The sequence below is a fragment of the Microchirus variegatus genome (assembly GCF_963457635.1).
Source record: "Microchirus variegatus genome assembly, chromosome: 14".
NCBI classification, from domain to species: Eukaryota; Metazoa; Chordata; class Actinopteri; order Pleuronectiformes; family Soleidae; genus Microchirus; species Microchirus variegatus.
Genome location: NC_139815.1, coordinates 11,150,825 through 11,175,354, shown reverse-complemented (window position 1 = coordinate 11,175,354; position 24,530 = coordinate 11,150,825). Strand labels below are relative to the sequence as shown.

Below are 24,530 nucleotides of genomic sequence, written 5' to 3'. Positions count from 1 at the left end.
GTGCGATCGTCTTAGTTTTACCGGCTCACTCTTTTGTTTTTAAGAAAGCTGTTCGCTCTATAATATTAACAGCAGAAGAACTCGGGGGATCATTTCATGCACTTAAATGTGCCAGTAGCTGACCGTACAACTGTCCAAAGAAAACTGGTGTGTCTGAGGTTTTGCAGACCCGCTGACCTAATTTTCCCACCATTAGCCACAAGCAAAATGACACCTGTCTGAGTTAAATGTGTGCTGTGGTGAAGTCACAAAAGCAAGTGAAGCACCTTTTGACACGTTTGCACTATAGACTGAAAAGTTAGACTGGAACCAGGCAAATGGCACATGAATTGAGACAATTTGTAATTTACTGAAAAACAAGATTAAAAAAACAAACACCTGTGGGCAGAGGAGAAGGAAGCGCACCATATAAGGTCTAAAAGGATCAGAAAAAGGCAATGATCTGAACGGCTGTGTGAAGGCGTCAATATATTTAATAGTGACAATTAAGAAACTGTTGCGTGCTGGCATAAATATTAACAAGTATGCACATAAAAAGGGATTTAAAGTCTATTTTACAGCAGGAAAAAAAACAAAAAAAAAAACACATGAGCCGAGTGAAGTTTCACATTGTTCACAGAAAACGTTTAAACGCAATGAGCTAAGTGAAGGATGACGTTACAGCAGAAACACAAACAGTGGTGCAGTGACGACAAATGCCCAGTGAAAATGTCACTTGCTAATGTGGCTTCACCTTTTGAGGAAAAAAACTAAACAAGACGTGACCCTTTCATTGTAGGGGGGGGGAGAACACCAGCATCCATCACATTTAAAGATGAACTCAATGATATGGAGTAGAATTGGAATATTTCTGAGGAAAAAAAAAAAGAATAGTGTTTATTCTCCATTGAGGCAGTCCCTTCGCAAAATCAACAACAATATCATCCCTGAAACAAGAATGGAGGGCTCAAACGGGACGGGACCGAACGATGATGGAAAATGAAAAAAAAAACTTCAGTCTCAGGCTCTAAAGTCTTTGTAGAAAGCAGCTGTTGCCATATTCCACCCCCCCCCCCCCCCACAAAATATAGCCTAACATTTGTCAAGTGAAGGATATAGTGTTGTTTCATGGTCATACGAGAAGCCAACAGACAACAAGAGTTGAGATCATTTCAATATGATTCACCTTTTTTTGTCAGTCTTTAATTTATTTTGACTCCTTTTTTTTTAACTCATCATCCAACCAACTCCTCAAAATGACTGCAAATTTCTTTCTGCGTGCGACAAAAAAACAATGCATTCTAGAAAAAAAAAAAAAAAAGAACAACGACAACAAAAAAAGCTGTTCCGGCAGTCCAATAGTCTCTTTTTGCATTGTATTTGTTGACAGTGCAAAGACTAGATAATCAACGGGTTGGTGTTTTCTCTGCATGACAGGACAGAGTGATGGCTTTAAACCTGGGTTCTTCTCAGTTCTGTTACAGTCCAATCTTTAGATAATCATTTGGGGTCATTTACGAGGAGAGGAAAAAACAAATAAAAAGACAATCTGCCTGTCCTTATGGCAGAAGAAATAAAAATATAGATAGAAACACCATTGAACTGATGTCTAAAAAAGGTTAACACCCAGGAGATCTTCATCTCATGTGAGCCAGTCACATGAATCTTTGCAGGGTTGAGGTGTGGCGGTCAGGTTTTCCTGCAAAACATACAAGAGAAGACGGCAAGAGTTATTTATTTGTACGATATTTATTAACCTGCGGTATAAAGACAGAAAGAACAGGGTATGTGCAGGAATCCTGAAGTTAATTTCAACTAGTGCTGTCAAACATTAACGCATCAACGGCGTTTAACGGCGTCAACCGCGTTTCCATGACAACTGACCAGAAAAAGACGCGCGTGACATCATGTTTACGTGACTCTGGATTGTTAAAATGAGTTTGTAAAGTAACGCTAAACTTTTAAAAACAGAGGCACACATACGCAGTACACAGGTACGCTGGTTATTTGTAGCGCTGCTCTTTTCGTTTAATAAACAGACTGCTCCAGATCCACTGTAGGGCGTGCTAAAGACGCTAACGGCTCTAAAAGGAGCTAACGGAGCTAACTGGTGCCTGGACTCCGGTGTCGCGGCATTTAAACATGACGTCATGCGTGTGTCTTTTTCTGGTCACTGGTGCCAATCCCAGCTGACATAGAGTGAAAGACAGGGTACAACATGGACAGGTCACCTACTGTCAGTTTAGAGTTAATCCCCAAATCTGCATGTTTTTGGACTAGGGTAGGAAAGGAGAACATGGGAACTCCATGAGGAAGGTCCTTGTTCTGACCAGGTCATGAACCTGAGTCACTGAGCTTTTAAACCTTCATGATTTAATGCAGGACTTCAGCATAAGTGAGTCTTAGAAAAACAAAGTGCCACCTGAATGGAGCAGTGTAGTTGCAATATGAAAGAGCGTCCACTAGATGTCAGTGCAGGCTGCAACGTCTGCGTGTTGTGAGGGCCAATCCCATCTCCAGTATCAACACTGATGCATCCACTTGTCCTCAGAGGACCATTTAGCACAGATGAGCTGAGAGGCTGAATGCAGACATAGTGCATATTGTACGAGTTTGAAATTGAATAATAACAAGAAAAATGCTTTGTTTGACTGGGATTTGTTGTCTTTACAAGTCGATGCGTCCGAGTCGAGAGCATGCGTCGGTGTCTTCAAAATGACTTCAAAATCTAACGAACACGGGACAAAGATACATGGAGCTGTATTCCAACAGTATGTTCCACATCTGTGTCAGTACTCAATATTTTAACCGGAGCTATGTGCATTGTTTATTTGGAACAGAAGGTTCAGCAACCTACATTTGTTAGGTCAGCAAACAGCACTCTCAGTTTATCTCTGTGTCTCAGCAGACATGAGTTATGTTTCACTGTCAGTATTCTGCCTGTCTCCAAGGGAATCGTGCTGCTCTCACCTCAGCTGTGGACAGACGCAGGTCGCTGCCTGTTGGCTGATGACAAATTAACCTACGGCGAGGTGTGAAATGTATGGGTGAATTTATACTGTTAATTGATTATTGCCATAAACTAATATCCTAATATTAAAGGACTCATATTATACCCTATTGTCCTAATGAACATAGCTGTGACATGCTTTGGTCAAAATACCTTAAGGATGAAGCACCACAGCAGTTCAATCACCCTACCAAAACAGCCCTGTTCAGAACGCTCGCGTTTGAGTGTCTGTCTCTTTAAATGCAAATGAGACACAGGAAACTACATCAGCGTCAATGAGGCTCCGGCGGCTAACAGCAGTTAGCATTTGGAAAAGCCATCATTTGCCGACTCTAGCCTGCACATTGCAGTCATATATAAAATGTTGTTTGTGTAGAACTCTGCGCTGCACTGTGCAGCCAAGAATAGAACACTTCGCGGACTTCCTCTATTCAGGATACTATTGCCTTCGCCTGCACTCTGGCGTTTTTTAGGGACAAAGCGAAGCTCCGCGAGACAACAATTGCAGGAATTTATCAGTCTGCCGTCAGATACCCTGCGGAAGTCAACATCGCGTGTTTTTTCTTCTACACTTAGACTGAGGCGGACCACAAAAACATGACTGAGTCATCTTTTTTCACACTTTGCCTACTCATAGGACCTCCAGAGTCCCAAATATAAGTATTAAAATGATTAAAAAGTTGATTTTGCATCATATGTCCCCTTTAAATGACTGGCACTGATCCATTGTTTTTGGTACACGTTAGTGAAATAAATCCACTGCCAAACAGAGCGAGGACTGACTGACCTGTGGTATAGGACAGGTCATATTGCCCTGAGAGCAAAGGGTATCCCAGGTGGTGGTGAGAGGGTATGATGCGCTGGGAGGGGGAGGTTCGTGGCCGGTCCATGTCTCTTTCTCGCTCCCTCTCACGCTCCCTTTCCCGATCTCTGTCTCCGGCAGCTCCTCTGTCCTGCTCTCTCTCCCGGTCATGGAGTGGCTTGTCGCTGACTGTGGGCGACTTGCTCTTGTATTGGCTGGCATGTTGATGCAGGACCTCCAGGGCTTTGGAGTCCGTCGCCGTTTTTGGGCTCGTATGAGATTTGTCACCGCCTTCCTCGCCCCCGGCAATTTTACTTCCGTATGGAGAAAACGGATAACCTCCGGATAGGTAAGAACCTAAGAAGGACGAGGAAAAGTGAAGTTTGAATTTAGATTTACATAAAGAAGTAGCCTGACAAATTCTGGCATTAATAAAGCTTCATTAATTGATTTTTAGGTCAACAAATGCATCATTTTTCATTTTAATCTTGAAAAGGACAACACATATTGACAATAAGCACAATGTGGCTGACCAGACTGGTTCCACCTGCAAAATTCAGCATCGATATGCAAAGAAACTCTGCCCACACATCATCTGTGCACTGTTAATGAAACGATGACTGTTTTGAGAGGTGAATCTGTAGGCATGTTGATGAAGATAACACAATAAATATTAGGGATGCACCAATTAATCGGCCAGTGATCGGAACCGGCTGATTTTCACGTGATCGGCCGAAATCGCGCAGCATCAGCAACACACGTGCACGCGGCTACACGCACATGTAGTAGAGTGTAGGGCTGGGCTGTATACCGGTTCACACTGGATACGTTCTTTTCCCGTTATGATATGAATTTTTAATATACGGCCATACCGGTGTATTTGATTACACAACATCCACGCGGCCGCGCCGCTGCCATCTGCTTTGCAAGTGAGCGCGCGCTCTGCATGTAAACGTTTCATTCATGTTTATATATTTGTTTCAATCACTGAACGAAGCCTGTCATATTTAAGACAAGAGTCAGGACCTTAAATCACTTGCACAAAACTTTTGATCAGCATTTGTTTGTTTGTCATTTAAACCTGTGTGCGCAGAGAGCGCGAGGCATTGTTGGCACGGGGCGGGAGAGAGAGAGAGAGAGAGAGAGAGCGAGCGAGAGAGAGAGTGAGGTCATTTACTTATTTGTGTGAAGGTACTATGTTGTGAAATATGTTTAAACTTAAATAAACTACACATACAGGTAGTGATTCGTTTTTGTATTTTTAGTTGGATATTGGATGTTAACTGATTGTATTTCTATGTTAAAATGTTCTATTAAGGAGAAAAGATACAAAAATATATATCTTTCATGCTGAAAAGTGGTTTAAAAAATTTAAATTGGAATCGGCTAAAATCGGTATCGGCAGGTCAAACTTCTTGAAAAATCGGTAATCGGAATCGGCCCCAAAAATGGCAATCGGTGCATCCCTAATAAATATCTTTACTAGACATTTACTATATATACTCTTTGGGCCACAGGTGGTCTTCCAGGGATCAACCACTCCAATGAGTATTTATAAAAGCATACAATTCAACAAATGAAACCTTTAATGGCCAAACTCAAAAGTAAATGATAAATGGGCTGCATTAATTCAGTGCACTTCTAGACTCGGCTCAAAGTGCTCCATGCTACAAGTAGCACTCAGGATGAAGCCGCTAACATTAAAACACCCTGACCTCCTAAGTCCTGAGTCGCAACCTATCCATCCTACTCTTTAGCAGAGATGTAACTATTTATACTGCATCTTATTTTTTCATTAAGAGTGGGTTCGAAAACCTCTGACATTGACTTTGCAGTCAATGTAATGTCATACCTGGGTAATTCTGCATCATGACTGAGGGCATACCCCTGTATCCAGGGTGGTTGGGGTCATAGCCTTGTCCATAAGGGTAACCATGCATATAGGGCATGTAGCCTTGGTGTTGTGCTAGTGGCGATGCAAACTGCATGTGGGGGTTAGTACGAGAGTCTTTGCTCAGAACCCGGTGGTCCTCAGAAGTAATTCTGGGATCACACATTTCTTTGCCATCATCCTTGGGCCCACTTTGACTGTCCTTGGACCTCGGCCTATCGTCCTTTAATTTACGCTCCCGTTCTCGTTCTCTGTCTCTTTCGTCTTTCCATCGAGGTTGCTGGTGTTCGTCTTCTGCCTGGGGCTTCTGGCTCTCAGGGTACTGCTTATCGGAGGGAAAGAAGGTGCCAGTCAGCACAATCAAACATTCTCACAAGCATACAGTATATTCAAGCATATATTCAAGCAATGCTATACTACATTAGTATTTACCTGTCTGTACCACATTGCCTGTTCCATGCCTGCCTGACCTCTGGACTCCAGTATTTGTTTGGAGTCTTCCTTTCCATGGTGTCCCCCTTCACTCAGCTTCATCTTCAGCCCCTCAGTTTGCTGGGACTTTGTGTCCTCGACCTTTATGCTGACAATGGATTTGGAGGAGGTCTCAGAGGGCGACTCCCTTGATTTTCCCGGGGGCTGCGATGTTTTTCCAAGCTCGGACTGACTTGGAGCTTTGGAGAGGCTCGGCGGCATCGGGCTCTTTTGTTTCCACTCCTCCTTCATGGAGACTTCTCGTTCTTTGAGGACTACATCGGACTTCTTTTCAGCAGCAGCGCGATGCTGTTCGGCCATCTGTCGCTGGCGCTCTTCATACTGTTGCCTGTAGGCTGGGTTGATGTTCATCAACTGGTTATGGTATGCCTGATCAGGATGGTATGCATATGGGGGTACATAGGCATACTGGTTGTAGTAAAGAGGTTGCATGTACATGTTGGATCGCTGTTGGATGACTGAGGGTTGCTGTTGTTGCTGTTGTTGTTGCTGCTGCTGTTGTTGTTGCTGTTGTTGCTGTTGTTGCTGTTGCTGCTGCTGCTGTTGTTGCTGCTGCTGCTGTTGTTGTTGTTGCTGTTGTTGTTGTTGTTGTTGTTGTTGTTGCTGCTGCTGTTGTTGTTGTTGTTGTTGTTGTTGTTGTTGTTGTTGTTGTTGTTGCAGTGCAGGAACACAGTTATCAGATTTGCGGTCTTCATGAACCTCAACCTTGATTTTCTCCTCAGTTTGGTCCTGATCTTCTTCCTTTTTGATCTTAACCTGTCCTTCAGCCAACGGCGTGCCTGGATTGGGTCCACTGACACCGGGGTTGACATAATTAGGTGAGTAATATGTGTCATAACCGGCATAGTAGGGGGACTCTTTGTTGGGTGTTTGACTTGCAAAAAGTGCTTTTTTGACACTTTCTCTCACGGCTGGGTCCTCTGTCCTGACTTTGCCACCTTCTGCTTTCCCTTCGCCATCTTCACCGGCATCTGAAATGTCCGAATATGCTGGGCTATTAGTTTTGACTGAAGAATTGTCAGCACCATTCTGGTTCGCATGAAGTGGCGTGAGAGGCTGTGGCATTCCACTGCCATCTATCCGACTGGCTACACCGATAGATGGACTAGGTGCATTGTCGGAAAAGCTGTAAATCTTGTCGGCTTCAGCCTTGATACTGGCTAAGCGACTCTGATGAGGATCTGAGGAACCGTTAAGGAGTTCCCCTTTATTTCCTTGATCACAAGGTTCTGGGTAGGGAAGCTTACCTTCCTCTAGTTTCCCGCCCTTCCCTGGAGGCTTAGGGCTGTCAGCCTCCTTCCCGCCATCTTTTTTCTTCTTGTCTTTCTTTTTCTTGTCTTTGGAGCTACACGAGGCAGGATCTAAAATGGCAGGTGGTTTCGGCTGTGTGCCTTTCATTTGGGGACTCTTGGGGATACCTTGTATGATAGGGGCGACTCCAGGGGTAGAATTTGGGTTTCCGGGAGGAAAAGAATACACCTGCTGGGATGCTGCAGGGCCAGAGCCAATGGGCCGCGGTGACTTTGTGTTTTTCTGGGCCATTTTGTCAGCCTTTGTGCTCGTCTTTTTAGACTTATCTGATCCTCTCTTATCATCTATGCCGTCATTACTGGTCTCGTCAGTGAGACATGGGCCATCCTCACACCCATCCATTGGTGTACTTCCTGTTTCTGGATCGGTCTCAGTGATTTTCTTTTTACTCTGCTTTGAGCCAAACTTGCCAGGAGATGGGGAAGGACTTTGAGCATCAAAGTTCCTGCCTTTCGGAGTAACTGAACGTGCTGGAGACAAGGATCCTTTCTGAGATATAGATGCTCCATTGCAGTTCCCTGGCTCAGGGTGGAGAGTTGAGTCTTCTCCATATTCACTGTCTGCATCCAATTCCAACTTTATGTCATCATCATTGTGGGCGCGGGCTTGGTGGTACTTGAGACCATTGATGTGTTTGTACTTCTTGTTGCAGTTAGGGTGTGGGCAATCGATAAGAACTGGAGAGGGGCAGCTGCGATCGAGGCTAGGTGGAAGTGGCTCAGTTTTTATAGAAGGAACGGGCAGACCTGTTGGTCCCAGCCCTCCATTGTTAGAGTTCGTCCGCATACGTTTGTTGCCTTTGGTGTCCTCCGAGCTTGAATTTGGCTCCATATCTGAGGTTGGTTTAGTCTTGCGTTTCCCAGCTGACGAGGGACTGGCCTTGATGTCCTCTGTGTTGCTGTTAGGCGGAGTGCGGCGCTCTGACGGTGTTTGGCTGCCCCTTCGACCTTTGCTGTTAGCGGCAGCGCGTGTCTTGTTATTGGTGGCACCTTTGTTATCCGACGAATTACTGTTCTCGTTGATGGGCGTGTTGCTATTCGGTCTCATCCGTTTGCCTCGACCACGGCCATTCCTCATCTCCAGATCACTGGTGGGGGATTCACAGAACCTGCAGCAGTGTTGAAAATAACATGTGAAGCTTGAATTATATATACACAGGGTTCCTACAGCTTAAAACAAGTCCAATTTAAGGCTTTTTAAGACTTTTTAAATGCCACTCTGTGAAATTTAAGACCAATTTGACACTAAACAAAACCCACAAAGCTGCCTGAAACACATTAGTGAGTGACAACTTTGCCCAAATGTTTATTTCAACACTTTAAAACTATTAGTCATCTGGACATTTATTTAGAAAAAATATTAAAGCAGTTATACGTGTGTATATATATATATATATATATATATGCATTTTTCAAACGAATCTTGATAAAAAATAAGAGATGTGAAATAGAGATCACCCGTGTATACTGAAGCTGTGCCACTTTTACATACACTTGTGTTTCGTAGCACAATTAAAACCGAAATGGCCTATTGTTAGGAGAGAAAAGGACTCACTTCCTCATCATCTCATAGGAGATTCACAAAAAAACCACCAACAATGAAAATATTCATATTTGGAGTAAAAATAAATGAAAAGCAGTGACAATAAATCCTTCTGTCCCTGTCCTTTCATTACATTCCATCTGATATTTTGCATCAGTGAGTAATGCTTTTCCAAATAGAAATGGAAACATTTGAAGAGACAGCAGAAAACATTTATCTGCTTTGTAATCAAAACATAGTCATTCAAATACCTAAAATAGCAGTTTGGCCTCATCTCTCCATAACAGTAATGTAATTATCTTTGTGCACAGCAGTGGTTAGCAGTCTGTGACTAAGAGAAAGATGAGGCTGGTAGGACACATCTTCCCCCACAAGTCTCTCCAAACAATTTTAGCCCCAGCAGGGGATGTGAATGCATCCAGTTTGACAGTGGTAGAGGAATTTGGACTCATTACAAGCCCAAGTTTATACTCACTCTGTTGAAAGCCTTGTGAATTATTCATAGTGTATCCCTAATGTAGTCATGCTGCAAACTGGATGACTATGCTGGTGCAAATACAGCCCAGCAAACCCTCACTTACTGAACATTATTGTAATATACTGTGACACATTAGTGTGATATAGCGTCTCCTTGTTTTCCATTAGCAATGCTTTAATCTTGTTTTCTTCTATTGCACTTAACCATGCATTTCAAATATAGATTTACATTTAGATAAAGAAATCAAAGCAACTGCTTAGAAATACAGTATGCTTTACACAGACGGTGTATTCTGCATAACAAAGACAAACATCTAGAATTTACAAACACCTTAAGCTGCCAGCCGCAGAACAGGGATCTAAAGAAATGGATCCCTTTGTCAAAGGGAATGTTATACAATGTCAAGGAAAAGCTGTTTGTCCAATATTTGGATTCTGCAACCTGCCTTGTTAGAATAGCTTTCTAATTCCACTACACTCTTAGAAATAAAAGTGCTAAGTAGAACTATAAAAGGTTCTTCGGCTTGTCCTCATAGGAGAATCCTTTTTGGCTCCAGGTAGGACCTCTTTATAAAGGTTCCACCTGGAGCCCTTTTGGAGGGTTCCACCAAGAACCCTTTTAAAACCCTTTATTCAGGAAAGGGTTTTTCAGAAGGAAATGGCTCCAGGTAGAACCTCAGTCCTTGTAGAAGGACCCTTTTGGAACCCTTATTTCTAAGAGTGTACTACCAAGGGATGCAGTTTGCAGGCGAATCCTGTAAAGACTAACATGGATTTTAAAGGTCAAATAGCACATAAGTGAGTGGTGCACACAGTATATCTGAGGCAATTCTAATGCAGCAGATTCATATCATACAGGGAAAATGCAGAGGATGCATTAGTGATTTATAGTAATTGTGTATAACTGCATATTATTTGAATTACCACCCCCACTGTTTCTTACCTGGGAGGAGCCCAGTCATGTCGCGTACAGTCCAATAAGGTGCCGACGTACGTCTTGTTTCTCCAAGTGACATTGACGACCAGCATGCCTGTGAGAAAAGAGAAATAAGGAATGAGGACATTTATGTGTTAAAAACATTAACAACAGTTTATATTCCAAGGTCAAGAGATGATGCTTGTCAGAGAGGCTCATATATAAACTTCTGTACTGAGCTGCATCAGCATGTTAATCCTTGCTCAGGGTTATCACATACAAGACGTTTATAGAGCTGCAACTAACGATTATGTTTGTAATCGATTAATCTGTCGATTATTTTCTCGATTAATCGTTTGGTCCATAAAATGTCAGAAAATGTTAAAAACATTGATCAGTGTTAGAAATGACGATGTTCTTGAATGTATTGTTTTGCCCACAAACCAAAATGATTCAGTTTGAATGATTTCTTTGTTATGTGGAGCAAAGAAACAAAGACAATATTCACATTTAAGAAGCTAAAACAACCAGTCCTGTTGTTTTAAACTCCATGATCAAAATAGTTGACGATTAATTTAGTAATCGATTAATAATCGATTCGTGGATGAATTGTTTCAGCTCTAGACATTTATATCGTGACTTAATCAACATGACATAACCTAAACAGACTTTGAACAGTGGTCAGTATGGTAAAATCTGTATAAAATATGGGTAGAGGGTCTCACACAGACTGATCACACTGGTGTTACCAGGAAATACTCCTGCAGTGGAAACCCTCTCCATTTAAATAAGCCATCTCACAGAAGAGGTCCCACAAGGGAGCTTTATTTGAAAGCGAAATTTTTTTCCAGTCCTTCGTCTCACTTTGCAGCCAAGAACATTTTCTACCTCCAGGATAATATCTACAACTACAACAGCTCCTGAAAAAACAAGCAAGCAGCTCCCAGGGTAAGCCATTTCAATGTCAATGGTTCAGTTTGACAGCCTGTAACCAAGTGTGCAAGAAAAGCTTCTTGACTTCCTTGGAATTGCTGCAATCTGTCACACTTAGACGCTTCTGTGTTGCCATTTGGCTGGTGTGAATTTGGGAGCACTTGGTGTGAGCTACCCAATCCGACCTGTGCCGAGTGCGATACCCGACCTTGCATTAAAAAGAAAATCTATATTTGGTCCCTCTCGAAATGTGTGTTCTCCTTAGGAAACCGAACACTTCGCTTGGCAGCGGCTTGCAAGTCATCGCAATGACACGAGTAATGCCGATGTGTACAAAATTACAAAACCACACTGCTGCACTTTGAACAATGAACTGCAAAAAAAACCACGACAGAGTGCAGGTTTTTTGCATATTATGCCTTTAAATTACAAAGTAAATCATCAGCCAAACAGCCTCGCAGGACTAAGAGCAATGACCATGCTGAAAAACACTGTGCATTTATTGCCCCCACCATCCCCCTCACTCTCTGCTGGTGACCTCAGCTTGCCACTTCAGCACTGCAGAGAAACTGGAGGCTGCAGTGAGCTAACTTATCTAATGGCACAGGAATGCTGGCTGGCAGCTTCAATCCCTCCAAGCATTTTATTAGCTTAGGAAACCTTTTTCTTTTTTTTTTGCTCACCCCATTTTCCCTCTCTCTTTCACCCTCATTTCCTCTTTTCAATGGTATAACCATCCCTGACTAACAATCTCCCTCCCTCCCACACATAAGTCACAGTTCAGACCTCATTTTTTTCCTCTTGCTGCCTCTGGCATAAAGCAGAGAGTGCATAAGGTATTTATATATGTTTACAGGAACCTGCTGACACTTAGCCCCAGATCTCTCCGTTCCCTCTACGACCTACAAACACCAGTGCCTGGTCAAGGCCAGATCCTACTGCAAATGCTGTTTGAGTGTGCACAGGCTTGTGAAGAGGTCCTCCAGATCAGTTTTTCTGTCACATTAAGAGAACCCAGGCCTTTTCTAAAAATGCCTTCAACAGCCCGTCCCCCTGAGCTCTCCAAACACTCCCGACACAAAATGGCTCTGGCAGCTGGTGGTGGCAGGCTGTAAATCAAGGCCGGGGCAAATGAATGAGTAGCCTTTCATGATGTGCTTTCTCTAGCGAGGGGGTTTAGAAACGACACTACGAGTAGTTGAAAGTCTTAAAGGATTTTAAATTAGCATTCAGTCTTTTATGACCCTGTTCAGCTCTGGCACGGACGCTGGGTCTTGGGGGCGAACAGATTGAAACACAGGTGAAAGAGCACCTAATAAACATTGAGGATGCATTTGAGATCAGTAAGACCGCATTTGCTGCTCGTCTGGGTCTGGAATGCATATGGACACAACCTTTTAGCTCTGTGACTGCAACAGAGAACTTAGGCGATTAAGGATCCTCGACTGGAACCAGATGCAAATTCATAATAAATGAAAAACACTTCCAGGGCTGCAAGTAATAAGGCACACACACACACACATGCATGTACACAGACTGACAGCTTATTTGTCTGCCCTTCCTCTCCATGCACAGAAAAGAAGTGTCTCGGTTGCATTAGCTCGCTAGCACATTTTTGGTGAACCCAGGCACGGCCTAGTAATAACACTGTCTTCCTCCCTGTTCCCTGTCAATTCTCTAAACAGCTAAGCACAGTCTCCACACTACACCTGTGCTCAATCACACCTGTCCAAAAATAAGGTTGAACAATGATGTTAAGGATGAAATGAGACGCGGCGATGTGTGCTCACTCTGGAGACGCTCCATGCCGAGACCCATTTTTTGCCAATTTCTTTTCACATAATTATGGGAACCTTAATGGTAAATGGTAAATGGTTTTGTATTTATATAGCGCTTCTCCAGTCTTGATGACCACTCAAAGCTGCTTTGCACTACAGTTATACCCACTCATACCCACTCACACTCAGGAGCAACATGGCGTTAAGTGTCTTGCCCAAGGACACATCGGCTTGTAGACCAGGGAATCGAACCCACAACCTTCGAGTTGAAAGACGACTCGCTCTCCCACTGAGCCACCGTCGCGGATTAGTCAATTTTCGGGGGTATAAGTGTTCCTCGCGACTTTGTTTTGAAATTACTTCAAGCAAACATGGAGGACTTTGACAGCGGAGAGATTTCTGAAGGCAGTGATTTTGAGGAGTTTCGTCTTCGATGACGTCATCGCCGATAACTTTGAACGCACTGAACAAATAGACCAGGATTTATGGTTAAGACATAATTATGTTTGAAGACGACGAGGTCGGCGATAACGACGATAAATACCATCGTAATAGACGGAGTGTTTACAACCGCGCACCAGGACTGACAGTGGATTTACCTGCAGATGCCACAGCGCTGTAAGCATCATCACCGTCACATGTGAAGCAGACTGTTACAGTTATTACATGCTGTTCCTGTTCTTCACACTCCATCAGGACTAAATCAAGGCACTGACACAAGTTGATATTACTTTATTTTCTTACTGTTTTTTTAATTGAAAATAGTTATTCGCTTTAATTGTACATTTTTGTATCTAAATAAACTAAATTTCACAGGTAAGCCACAGGTGTGAGCTCTCAAATACTTTTTGAATTGTGTTCCTATATCTGCTACAGAGGCTGATAAATCTGTCATTTAGTCGGCATTGAAGATCAGGTTTTAGAGACATTTTTTTCCAGGCGCTTCAGGCCTTAATGGGTTAAACGGCAATGTAACCAAATCCAAGCCATGCAGGAGTTAAACAAAGCCAAGTTCTTAAGCTAGTAAAGACAGCTAACCCTAACCTGGGCTATTTTCTATTGATCATTTATATTACAGATAATAAAAAAATACACATATACTTCGTCTTATAATAATTCTACTGTAGTTCTTTCCCTCTTAGTGTATCTGCTGCTTGTCCATTAAGGTTGGGTCTGGCTGTGCATGTGTCCCTCTTGGATTGGGTATGTTATGGTCGGATTAGTTTTTCTTTAAAATGTCCTGCGCTAATACACAACACTAATACACCAAAACACGCTGCGACTTAATTCAACATATAAATCCAAAAGCTCAAGTTTCGCTTCATCAATTTCTCTACTTCCAAGCTCAGAATCTCTGACACACTTGTTTATAGACTAACTAAATGTTTTTTGGCTTGCTCCTGGCCACCGTCCCCCAAATTAAAGCCAAGAAAGCCTGTAATCTGTCAGAGTGGCTCTTTGCTTCTGGGTCACCACACATCTCTGTGCTCTGGAGTACATTTTGTGGCTGTTAATAAAGTAGTTCCTTTCACATTATGTGGGACATCTCAAGGACATCCAAAGAAATGTGGATGCATCTGAACTGAAATGGGAGTGGTGGTTAAAAAACACACAAAAGCAGTCACACTCAGAAATATTGCAGCACTTCAAGCTTAATTGATTTATTGCAAACGTTATGCCGTTTCTGGCGTTCAGTCACGGTCTACAGAATGGAAAAATGACAGGTCAATTTATTACGTGATACTCCTTATTTTGGGTGTGAGTCAATATGGTTTTCATTGCCGACACTTAGGATGCGTCAGAGCTCTGGAAGTCAATTCCCAGGCCACACACTTTAACTCTGTAAAAGCTGATGTAAATACTGTCTGGATGACTCTGAACTGGTAGCAACAGCAGACGTTAGGAAATTTTTCATCGTTACAGTGTCACGGTCACCTCGACTTGGTTTGTGGACGGATCCGTTTCTACCTTTCTGCACACAGACAACTTTTCTGATTGGAAAAGGTGAAAGAATAGATTATTAATCGATTACTAAATTAAATGATGAATCGGTTTGAAGCTTTTTTCATTATTAAAACAAGATTTCTGATCATTTTTACTTCTTAAATGTGAATATTTACTGGTTTCTTTGCTCCACGTAACAAAGAAATCATTGAAACTGAATCATTTTAATTTGTTGACAAAACAAGACATTTGAGAACATCATCATTTCCAGGTTTGGCAAACACTGATCAACATTTTTCAGCATTTTCTGACATTTTATGGACCAAACGATTACTAGATTAATCGATTATTAAAATAATCATTAGTTGCAGCTCTAAGGTAGACCAAGTTCTTCATTTACACGTAACGCCATCTCAACATTGATTAGATTTTTACCTGATTAATAATTTGTAATTTCTAGTGCTGTCAAACGTTAACGGCTTTTAACAGCGTCAACCATAACGCGCGTTAACACATGACATGTTTCCATGACGACTGACCGGAAAAAGACGCGCCGTGTGACGTCATGTTTACGTGACTCGCAATTGTTAAAATGAGTCTCTAAAGTAACGCTAAACTTTTAAAAACAGAGGCACACATACGCAGTACATAGGTACGCTGGTTATTTGTAGCGCTGCTCTTTTCGTTTAATAAACAGACCGCTCCAGTTCCACTGTAGGCGCGGGGACCGTACCTATGTTCCCCGGGTCCTATGTTCCCCGATTTGTATGTGACCGGGGAACATAGGACCCTTTCTCTAACCCTAATCCTAACCCTACCCTTTTTCAAAAAAAGGGTCCTATGTTCCCCTGTCACATACAAAGTGGACCTTTTTTGGGAAAAACGGGGAACATAGGTACGACCCCGTAGGCACACTAACGGCGCTAAAAGGAGCTAATGCAGCTAACTGCCTGGACTCCGGTGTCGCGGCACGTAAACATGATGTCATTCGCGTCTTTTTACGGTCAGTCGTCATGGAAACGTGTCATGCGTTAATGCGCGTTAACCTTTTGCACAGCAATAGTATTTTCCTGTGTCCACACATGCATATATGAACTCTGTCAATCTCATGTCAGAAAAAGACGGAGAAGAACTTGTGCGTTACTGTGTTGCCTTACTTTCTGATTGGTGTCATCGTCACCCTTTTCACATGGGTCTTGAATAACATGAACACTGAGGACACATCTGCTTTGTTCGTTTCTGTGTTTGCTGGCTGCCTTGCTGCTACTACCTCACTAATTTGGAACAGTTGCGTGTGATTATTTTTTTCCACTCGCTAATGTGTGTGTGTGTGTGTGTGTGTGTGTGTGTGTGTGTGTGTGTGTGTGTGTGTGTGTGTGTGTGGATTGACAATGCACTTGTATTTACACTCGGGTTTAATGTCTGTGACCACCTACAGATGTGGTGTGGCTGACAATCTGTCCTCACTCTGCTTCTGGTGCATCTGGAACCGGTACTTACATAAGGTCAAGCTCTATCTAATCGCCATGTGATCCATGAAATGGATTTTACTGCCAGGTGCAAGTGGACTGACAATTTTACTTAATGTAGATTAAACCAGATTTGGACAATGAGTAGTCATTATTTTGTTACTTATTAAAGGTCCCATATTATACCCTATTTCTCCAAGTTAACTTAGTTCCCTGGTGTCCTCATGAACATGTCTGTGAAGATGCTTTGGTCAAAATACCATAAGGATGAAGCAACACAGCAGTTCAATCACCCTGTCAAAACAGCCCTGCTCAGAACGCTCTGTTTAGTAGTATCTCTTTAGGTCAAAGGAACTTAAGGAACAGGAAATGACATCAGCCACAGAGGCTACTGGGAGCTAACAGCAGTTAGCATTTTGAAAAATGATTTGCAGGCTCTAGCAGGCACATTGCCATCATATATAACATGTATCCACTGGACAGATAAATCCTCTGAGGCTGGAAGTTTGTGTAGAACTCTGTGCTGCACTGTGGAGCCAAGAATAGAACTTTTCGGGGACTTGCGGTTTTCGGTTACCGTTGCTCTCGCCAGCACTCTCAAATGTTTTACAGACAAAGCGGAGCTCCGCTAGACAACAATTCCAGGAATTTATTGTCTTGTGACGTCCCAATGAGTGCGGAAGTCAACATTGCGTGTTTTATCTCCTGTACTTAGACTGAGGAGGACCACAAAAACATGAGTGAGTCATCTTTTTTCACACTTTGGCTACTCGTATGATTGTATTAAAATGATTAAAAAGTAGATTTAGTATAATATGGGACCTTTAAACAATGAAATGTTTATTGCACAGCCATAACTAATAAGAAAAGCATAGCCTTTCTCTAATTCCCTTATTCATATTCCCACATTAGCTATGTTTATATGTGCAAAATGTCTTCATTCCAAAAAGATGCGTTCCACTTGAAATTTAGAAAATTAAATGATCTAATTATGGTGCACGGACGTACACATACACCAAGTGTCGTAATTTTGGCATGTTGACATATTTTTATACTGATCAGGCTTTTATTCTGATCATTTGTGTCCATGTAAACATAGCTACTGTCAATCCATTTCCCTATCATTCCCTGTCATTGTAAGCGTTTCTTGTGTGTGTTATTTTATGTGAATCATCAACATCTGTGTGTCTGTCAGTCCAAATTGTACCCCGCCTTTCACCCAATGTCAGCTGGACAAAAGCCCACTCGCAACCCTCATGAAAGCAGTAGACAATGAGTGAGTCATTTTTAAACTGTCAGAAACAAAGATGTTCAAGTCGAGTCAGAATAAACATTGAAAATAACCCAAACAAATGTCCCTAAGGGAGAAAGCCAAATAACCAAAAAGGCAATAGATGAGTTTATATTCAGGATCAGTAGTTCATACACAGGGAGTTAGAGATATATGCTTTTATCTGTGAGCAATGATTTTTCTTTTTACTCACACATTTTTTAGAGGAAGACAGAGTTCAGCGGTTAGAAAAAAAAATAAAAAATACATCTCGCTCTTTGTAAACGCAGTTCATCTGGGATTTGTTTGGAGAGGGTTGCTGAGAGGTGAGGGAAAGGGGTTGGAGTGATTTGGAGCAAACCCAGTTTCCTGCACATGCACCCCCGCCCAATCTCCCCTTTGTGACAGCCTTATTAGGGTCACTCAGGACAGCTGAGTGAAGCTAACATTAATGAGAGGAATTGGCCTGTAATTTTACCGCTCATTTCCCTTCAGTGCTGTTGAACAACAAACGGCGGCTCTCCTTGGGCGCCCCCAACTCCATTGCATACTTGTGTAGAATTACATGAACAGGAGGGTAATGTAGGGGGTAAAATTGAGTCTGTAGAAGGTTGTTCGCTGTACGGATGACTGCCCTCTTCAGCTCTACCCCCCCCCCCCCTTAAAACCATTTCATTAGGTTCCAGAGGGACAAAATATCAAGCTCTCAGTGGCTGGTGAGAGGCCACAGGTTCGCTGGCTGACCTCTGCTCTGCTGCTACTCAACATGAATTCACTGGGGTTAATGGCATTTTCACTGACTGACCTTGTCAAAAGTCTTTGTTGTCTTTGCAAATGTGGATCACTTCTGTGTGATGATCGAGTGTGACAGTATACGCTGTTCTCACAAGTATAAACAATTCTATTTTGTTGAAGCAAAAGATATTCACTAGCACTTATAATCTGTTGTATGCAGTCAGATACTAATGTAATTATTGACAAATTCTACAATGCGAAAGAAGCAGCTCTCATGCCATTTTCTCTCCACTAAATGTGTCACACACACTACTGTTGCATGCTGGCAAGTGAGAACAATGAGGAAAAATAGTGTCAGAATTCATTTCATAGTGAAAATAAAAGATATTCGGGTGCTGCCATGAGTAATAACTGGAACATTCAAGTGTCTAAGAATGTTTTCAGCAGTCCATTCGAGTGTTTCTGCACTCATGGTGCATAAAATGAAGGTCTGGGTTTGTCAAGACACCTGACCTTATCTTAAAACCTGGGCAGACAGGATTAAATACAAGCTGTATGAGTCACTAACAGCAATAGATATAGTACTATATGAATAATATTTAATACTTTTAGTGCCAGGCACTAGGCTAACGCACATTAACGCATGACAAGTTTCAATGACGACTGACCAGAAAAACACATGCGTGACGTCACGTTTACATGCCGCGACACCGGAGTCCATGCACCGTTTACCAGTTAGCTCCGTTAGCTACAATAGCTTGTTTAGCGCTGCTAGCGCGCCTACAGTTGAACTGGAGCGGTCTGTTTATTAAAAGAAAAGGGGAGCGCTACAAATAACCAGCGTACCTGTGTAACTGCCTATGTGTGCCTCTGTTTTTAAACGTTTAGCGTTACTTTAGAGACTCATTTTAACAAATCGAGAGTCACGTAAACATGACGTCACACGCGTCTTTTTCCGGTCAGTCGTCATGGAAACACGTCGTGCGTTACCGTTGACGCCGTTAACCGCCCAGCACTAAATATTTGATGTTGATTTCCATGTCCTTTTGAATAAAAAAATGCAAAAATGACATGACCTTATGGCCAAGGAGAGGGTCAGTGGACACAGAGACTGACCACCACTCAGTGTAGCATGGATAATGACACATTGCTGGTAGTTAGAGCTAGCCAGCCATGACAGACTACTGCCTGCCTCTCTGTGCCTCAGCTTGTACAAGCACAGGGAGGTTAGTGGAGAGTCAAGTCATTAAAAGGCCTGTTTATGGTCTTTTAGAGTCACTGAGTGGGTACCTGTGTTTTTAGCCGGGTTAGGGACTCTCCACTCCAACCAAGAGGCAGTGCAAGAGTATCAATCCATACCCATAACCTTGTGCTACGTTTGCAATGTTGCTGTTTGTCAGCAATAAATATGTTTGACATTTATACCTAGCGCAGCTGCTCGAGGGCCACTGAGTTTTGTTGACTCATACTGAGGGAAATCAATAATTATTTAAATGTGTCATTCATGTACTATATTGTTTTTCTACACTGTTTACCAGGCTTGCCCGTGTTACCTATATCAGCAGTTCTGTATGAGTGGCATTAAAAATGTGTTTAGCTAACGTTGCGTTTTGTACGCCTGAAATGGCAGCTCACTTGAACATACAGTAGACCAAGACGTTGAGCTAATTTAGACATGAAAAGGGTCTTGTGGTGAAAAATGTTCCATGTATTTTCTTTATTTGTAGATTAGGAGTGGTCAAGCTAGCCAATGTACTACCCATCTGAAGATTAGATAAACACAGGAAATGGTTGGTTAAGTAGAGCAGGCGTTTTGGGACCAGCAGAAAATGTCCAAAAATGCAATGCTACTTTCAGAGTAGGTGCTCTCCCAGCACAAAATAAATATCATTAAATACATTATTAAACATGAACTGGAAGCAGCAGAAAATAGATGATGTTCATTGTCATTGCTTTTTTTGTTATTTTCACTGCTTCAAAGTTTTTTTAGTAAACACTTCAAATTGTAATTTTGTATTAATTACAACTGATATATTAACGCAATTTTTTTTAACACCTTAGAGACAAAGTTCCGTACCTACAACACTATTGGTGATACACTATGCTACCTGCAAACATGAGAATGTTAGAAAGAGTATATAATTGATGGTTCCATTTCAAATTTTAGGAGGGTTTAAGTATGTTCTTTTTGGAAGGTTCAGACTGCACCTCAGTTCGTGAGAGGTAAAAGTGCAGCATCATTGTCACTGACAATAATAACAGCCTGTGAGAAGGTCAATTCTCTCATACCACCAAGAAAAGGAGCATTAGTATGCTCTCCACATCCACACATTATCAACTGTGTGCAGCAGTTTCCCCCCACTACAAAAATCAGTACATATTTACCCTTACAGTGGGAGTCTCGAACAACCTAAAAATACATTTTTGATGTCACCATCAACTGTGCATCCATTTATTACCATGAATAAAATGTAGTGAGGCAACAATGACTTTTCTTATGTCACTTCAATAAATATACAATCACCTCCATAAAAACACACCCTCTATTTTTATTTTTTTTTTGCCTCAAAGGATATTGCGCTGCGGTCCAATAAAAATGAGCCACAGGCGCATTACACAAGCTCTCTGTGTGACAAATGCATGGCAAACATGATACCTTATGACAACCACTGGCAAAGTGTGAACTTCCTCCAGGCGTATGATTTATGTTTCAGCAGCATTTAAGAGCTTGGGGTTTTTTTTTCTGCAGTTTTCAACCAGTGAGAAAAGGATCAGACCTTGGGACTTATTCTGTTAAGTGTCAACGTGGTAACTCCTCCCTTGTACTAAATAAAAGGCAACCAAGACATGCGAGTAGTGGCAAGTCATTTATAACTTAAATTCCTTGCAGAGTACAAAATTCTAGGGCTGCAACTAAAGATTATTTTGGTAGTCGACTAATCAGCCAATAATTTTTTGATTAATCATGATTATTTTTGCTTATTCGGAATAAACGATAGTAATGTTATTAATGCCAATTAAAACAAGGAAAACAGCTACTCCTGTAATTCACTGCACTTAATCTAGCCAACATGACTCATTATACAGCTTGGTTGAGTACTTAATTGTAATAACAGACCTGTTGTTAGCTGTAATGGCAGTGGACTTGCCTCGTGCGTATTAATGAGCAGAATTCCAGTCATTTCATGAGTAACTGGTGGAATATTTATGGAACACAAAATGAAATGAATCGGTCGAAGATGATGAAAATGAAATATATGTGGAGAGAATGAGACATGTTTTCATTCCTTTAGCTCAAAGACCATAGAGGGGGAATTATAACTCCAGGGCTGAAGTGGTGTAAAACTTCAGGGTTACTCCAACACATGTGCTCGCAGGAACAGTGTGATATATCCCTGACATGTCCCCAGTGTGAATTAATAAATAACAAACAACTTTGAGTTCATACACTAAGCCTTTAGAGGCTGAGTAAATGTTGCTAACAACAACGTTAGCCTGTTTGTGTTTTAAACCCTACATAAGCTAACACACTATTGTAGTAGCTAGTCAAGCTATTTTTTTTAATCAATATTTGGTTTTTAAGCCATGGAATAAGCTAAATACCATTCAATGAGGTGGTCAGTGTGATATAAACCGCCCCCCCCCCCCATTTATTTTTCTTCATTGTTCCAATAAGCAGTTAGTATACAATGGGAGAAATGGGCCGACTGCCCCCGGCACTTTCTACAGGGCAGGGGTCACCAACTATATTTGTTGAAAGGCCAGAATCTTTCTTGACAAACACTTTGGGGGCTGGACATGTCAAATAAAATGAAACAGAAATTTACATTTTGGCCTAACAATTTATTGTAGTTTTGATATTTTAATTCCCGTACACAACTTTTCTGACCGAGAAGTCCATTATTTTGAAGCTTGCTGAGAGTTTTAAACAAAAACAAATGCGAAGCAAGGACAATAAAGTGGCAGTATAATAAATGAATGAATTACTTAATGAATGAAGTCATCCAATTGTGTGGGTTGATGTGCTGAGACCATATATTATTATGGTTGAGACACACTGAGAACTTTGAGAGTGCGCTATAGTTACAAACCCATTTGGAAGAAGCAGCGAGTCAGAGAAATCTTTCTTATCTCATTACATTTATGAAATCTATCGATTGAAAAAGTTCGACCCACTGCCATGTCGTGCACATGTAATGAGCAGTGAAGTCTCCCTCTCTCTCCATCAGGCTATTATATATTTATTTATTTATCGTTGCCTATTAGTTTTGTTCAAAATACCCACAAAGCTCAGGAAGCAGCCAATCGCCAATACCCAAATATTGGTTCAATTGCCACTATCTGCGTCAACAATAAAATTTCACCTTGATGAATTTTAAGAAATCAACACAGTCGTGGATTAATTGTTGCATTCTTAAAGGTGCATTATGTAATAAATCTAAAGCAACTGCCATAAAATCCTCCTAATATGTCACAGAGACTCAGGAATAATGTTCATATAACAAACTGAACTCACCAACAACAACAGTACAGACAAAATATTCTCTTTTTTCTTTTGCAGACTGCAAATCATGTTTATGTTTTGAAATTATGTTTTGGCATGTGTACCAATCATTGCAGTCAGTTGAGTCCCAGCTACCGAGTCCCAGTTACGTCTGAGTTACAAGCTACAAAACGAAACCTAAAAGACCTCTGTATTTTGAATTTGAGTGTAGTAAACGTTTTTGGCCACATTCTTAAATATGGCGCCTTTAATAAATTCACATTTTGGAAATCGGTCACTTCCACTCTCGCACTGTGTACTGTACTAGGCTGGAAAATCAACTGAGGTTGGGAGGTTGAAAAAGAAAACGTCAAGTCAGTTTTGTTCCTCTTTTCAAATGTCCTCCACTGATAACAGACGCCGGCTCTTTGTGATTGATTTTTCACTCCATCCTCGACAGGCCTCCTGACAATCACGCTCATTCTTATTTCAAGGACAGGTTCGCGGAGAGCAAGCGCTGCTCCTCTGTAAAAACATTTTGATGAGGCCACTGACAGGTGATCTCGAAAAGAGCAAGGAAGCATAACTGGCAAGTGAGTTACAGAGCCAAGAGCTCCCTTCATACATTATTCCCCTGCTCAGTTTCCTGACAGGCTTGGAAGGAAAAAAATCCCTGAAATGTTTATAGAGGAATATCTGTTTCACACTGACCTCTATTCAGTCAGGTTTTAAAACCTGTGCTCCAGCCAGTTCTTACAATGATGTAATGTGTTGCATAAATAATCCATGAGACAAACATTTATCACAGCCTACATTATTTTGCTATTAGGGAGCTTAAGAGGCTGTGGAACCTGTTTGGGGAATAGCCTACAGGAGGGTCAGTGTGGGAGGCTGTTATGGGGGAGGAGAGCTCACTGGCATTGGAGCGTAGTGTAGCGTTTGGCCAAAGGGGGCCCCCTCTGTGTTCGCTCTCTCTCTCTCTCTCTACCCTGGAACAGGAGCCAAGGCGTTCCGGGCTGTGTTTCAAGAGCAACAAACTTCTCTAGCATTTTAGAGATGACATTTGGAGGTATCAGCATGCTAAGCCTGGGAGGCGTTGGCCCATTCGCTCTGCCAACACGACCCTGGGAGCTGCCACTGCCTTGTCTACACTGAGGGGATTTGTGTCACTGCCGGCCTTAAAATACCATGGCTTTCCCCCACCCTCTGCTTCTGTCTACACTCCATTCGCCTCAGAGACTGAGTGACTGGCACAGACTTCCTTTGCCTCACCTCATGTTACCCGTTTATTCCCCCCCACCCCCGGACATCAAATTGTATTTTTTTCTTTTTAGTATTCTTGGTTATTTAGTACATTCAGGAATCCACGTAAACATCCAGGCTGCTAATTAAATCTCTCCATTATGACGTTTTGGCTGAAAGGGCTGCTACATCTGTGCTCAGATTACACAGGATGAAATATTTATGTGGTCGCTCTCATCGGCCAAGATTCAGCTCT

General features: G+C 41.9%; 1 protein-coding gene across 1 annotated transcript in view; it reads right to left on the bottom strand.

Annotated features, from left to right (window-relative positions):
• Window positions 1-1,560: 1,560 nt before the first annotated feature.
• Window positions 1,561-24,530, bottom strand: part of znf609b (zinc finger protein 609b) — a gene marked incomplete at its 5' end in the record, with an annotated part of 60,474 nt that continues 37,504 nt past the window's right edge. Inside the window, 6 exons of the mRNA XM_083901174.1 lie at window positions 1,561-1,678; window positions 3,777-4,148; window positions 5,644-6,007; window positions 6,115-6,666; window positions 6,844-8,593; window positions 10,448-10,535. Of these exons, the coding sequence (XP_083757300.1) occupies window positions 1,635-1,678; window positions 3,777-4,148; window positions 5,644-6,007; window positions 6,115-6,666; window positions 6,844-8,593; window positions 10,448-10,535 (3,170 nt within the window). The 3' untranslated portion in view covers window positions 1,561-1,634. The remainder of the gene's footprint in view (window positions 1,679-3,776; window positions 4,149-5,643; window positions 6,008-6,114; window positions 6,667-6,843; window positions 8,594-10,447; window positions 10,536-24,530) is intronic.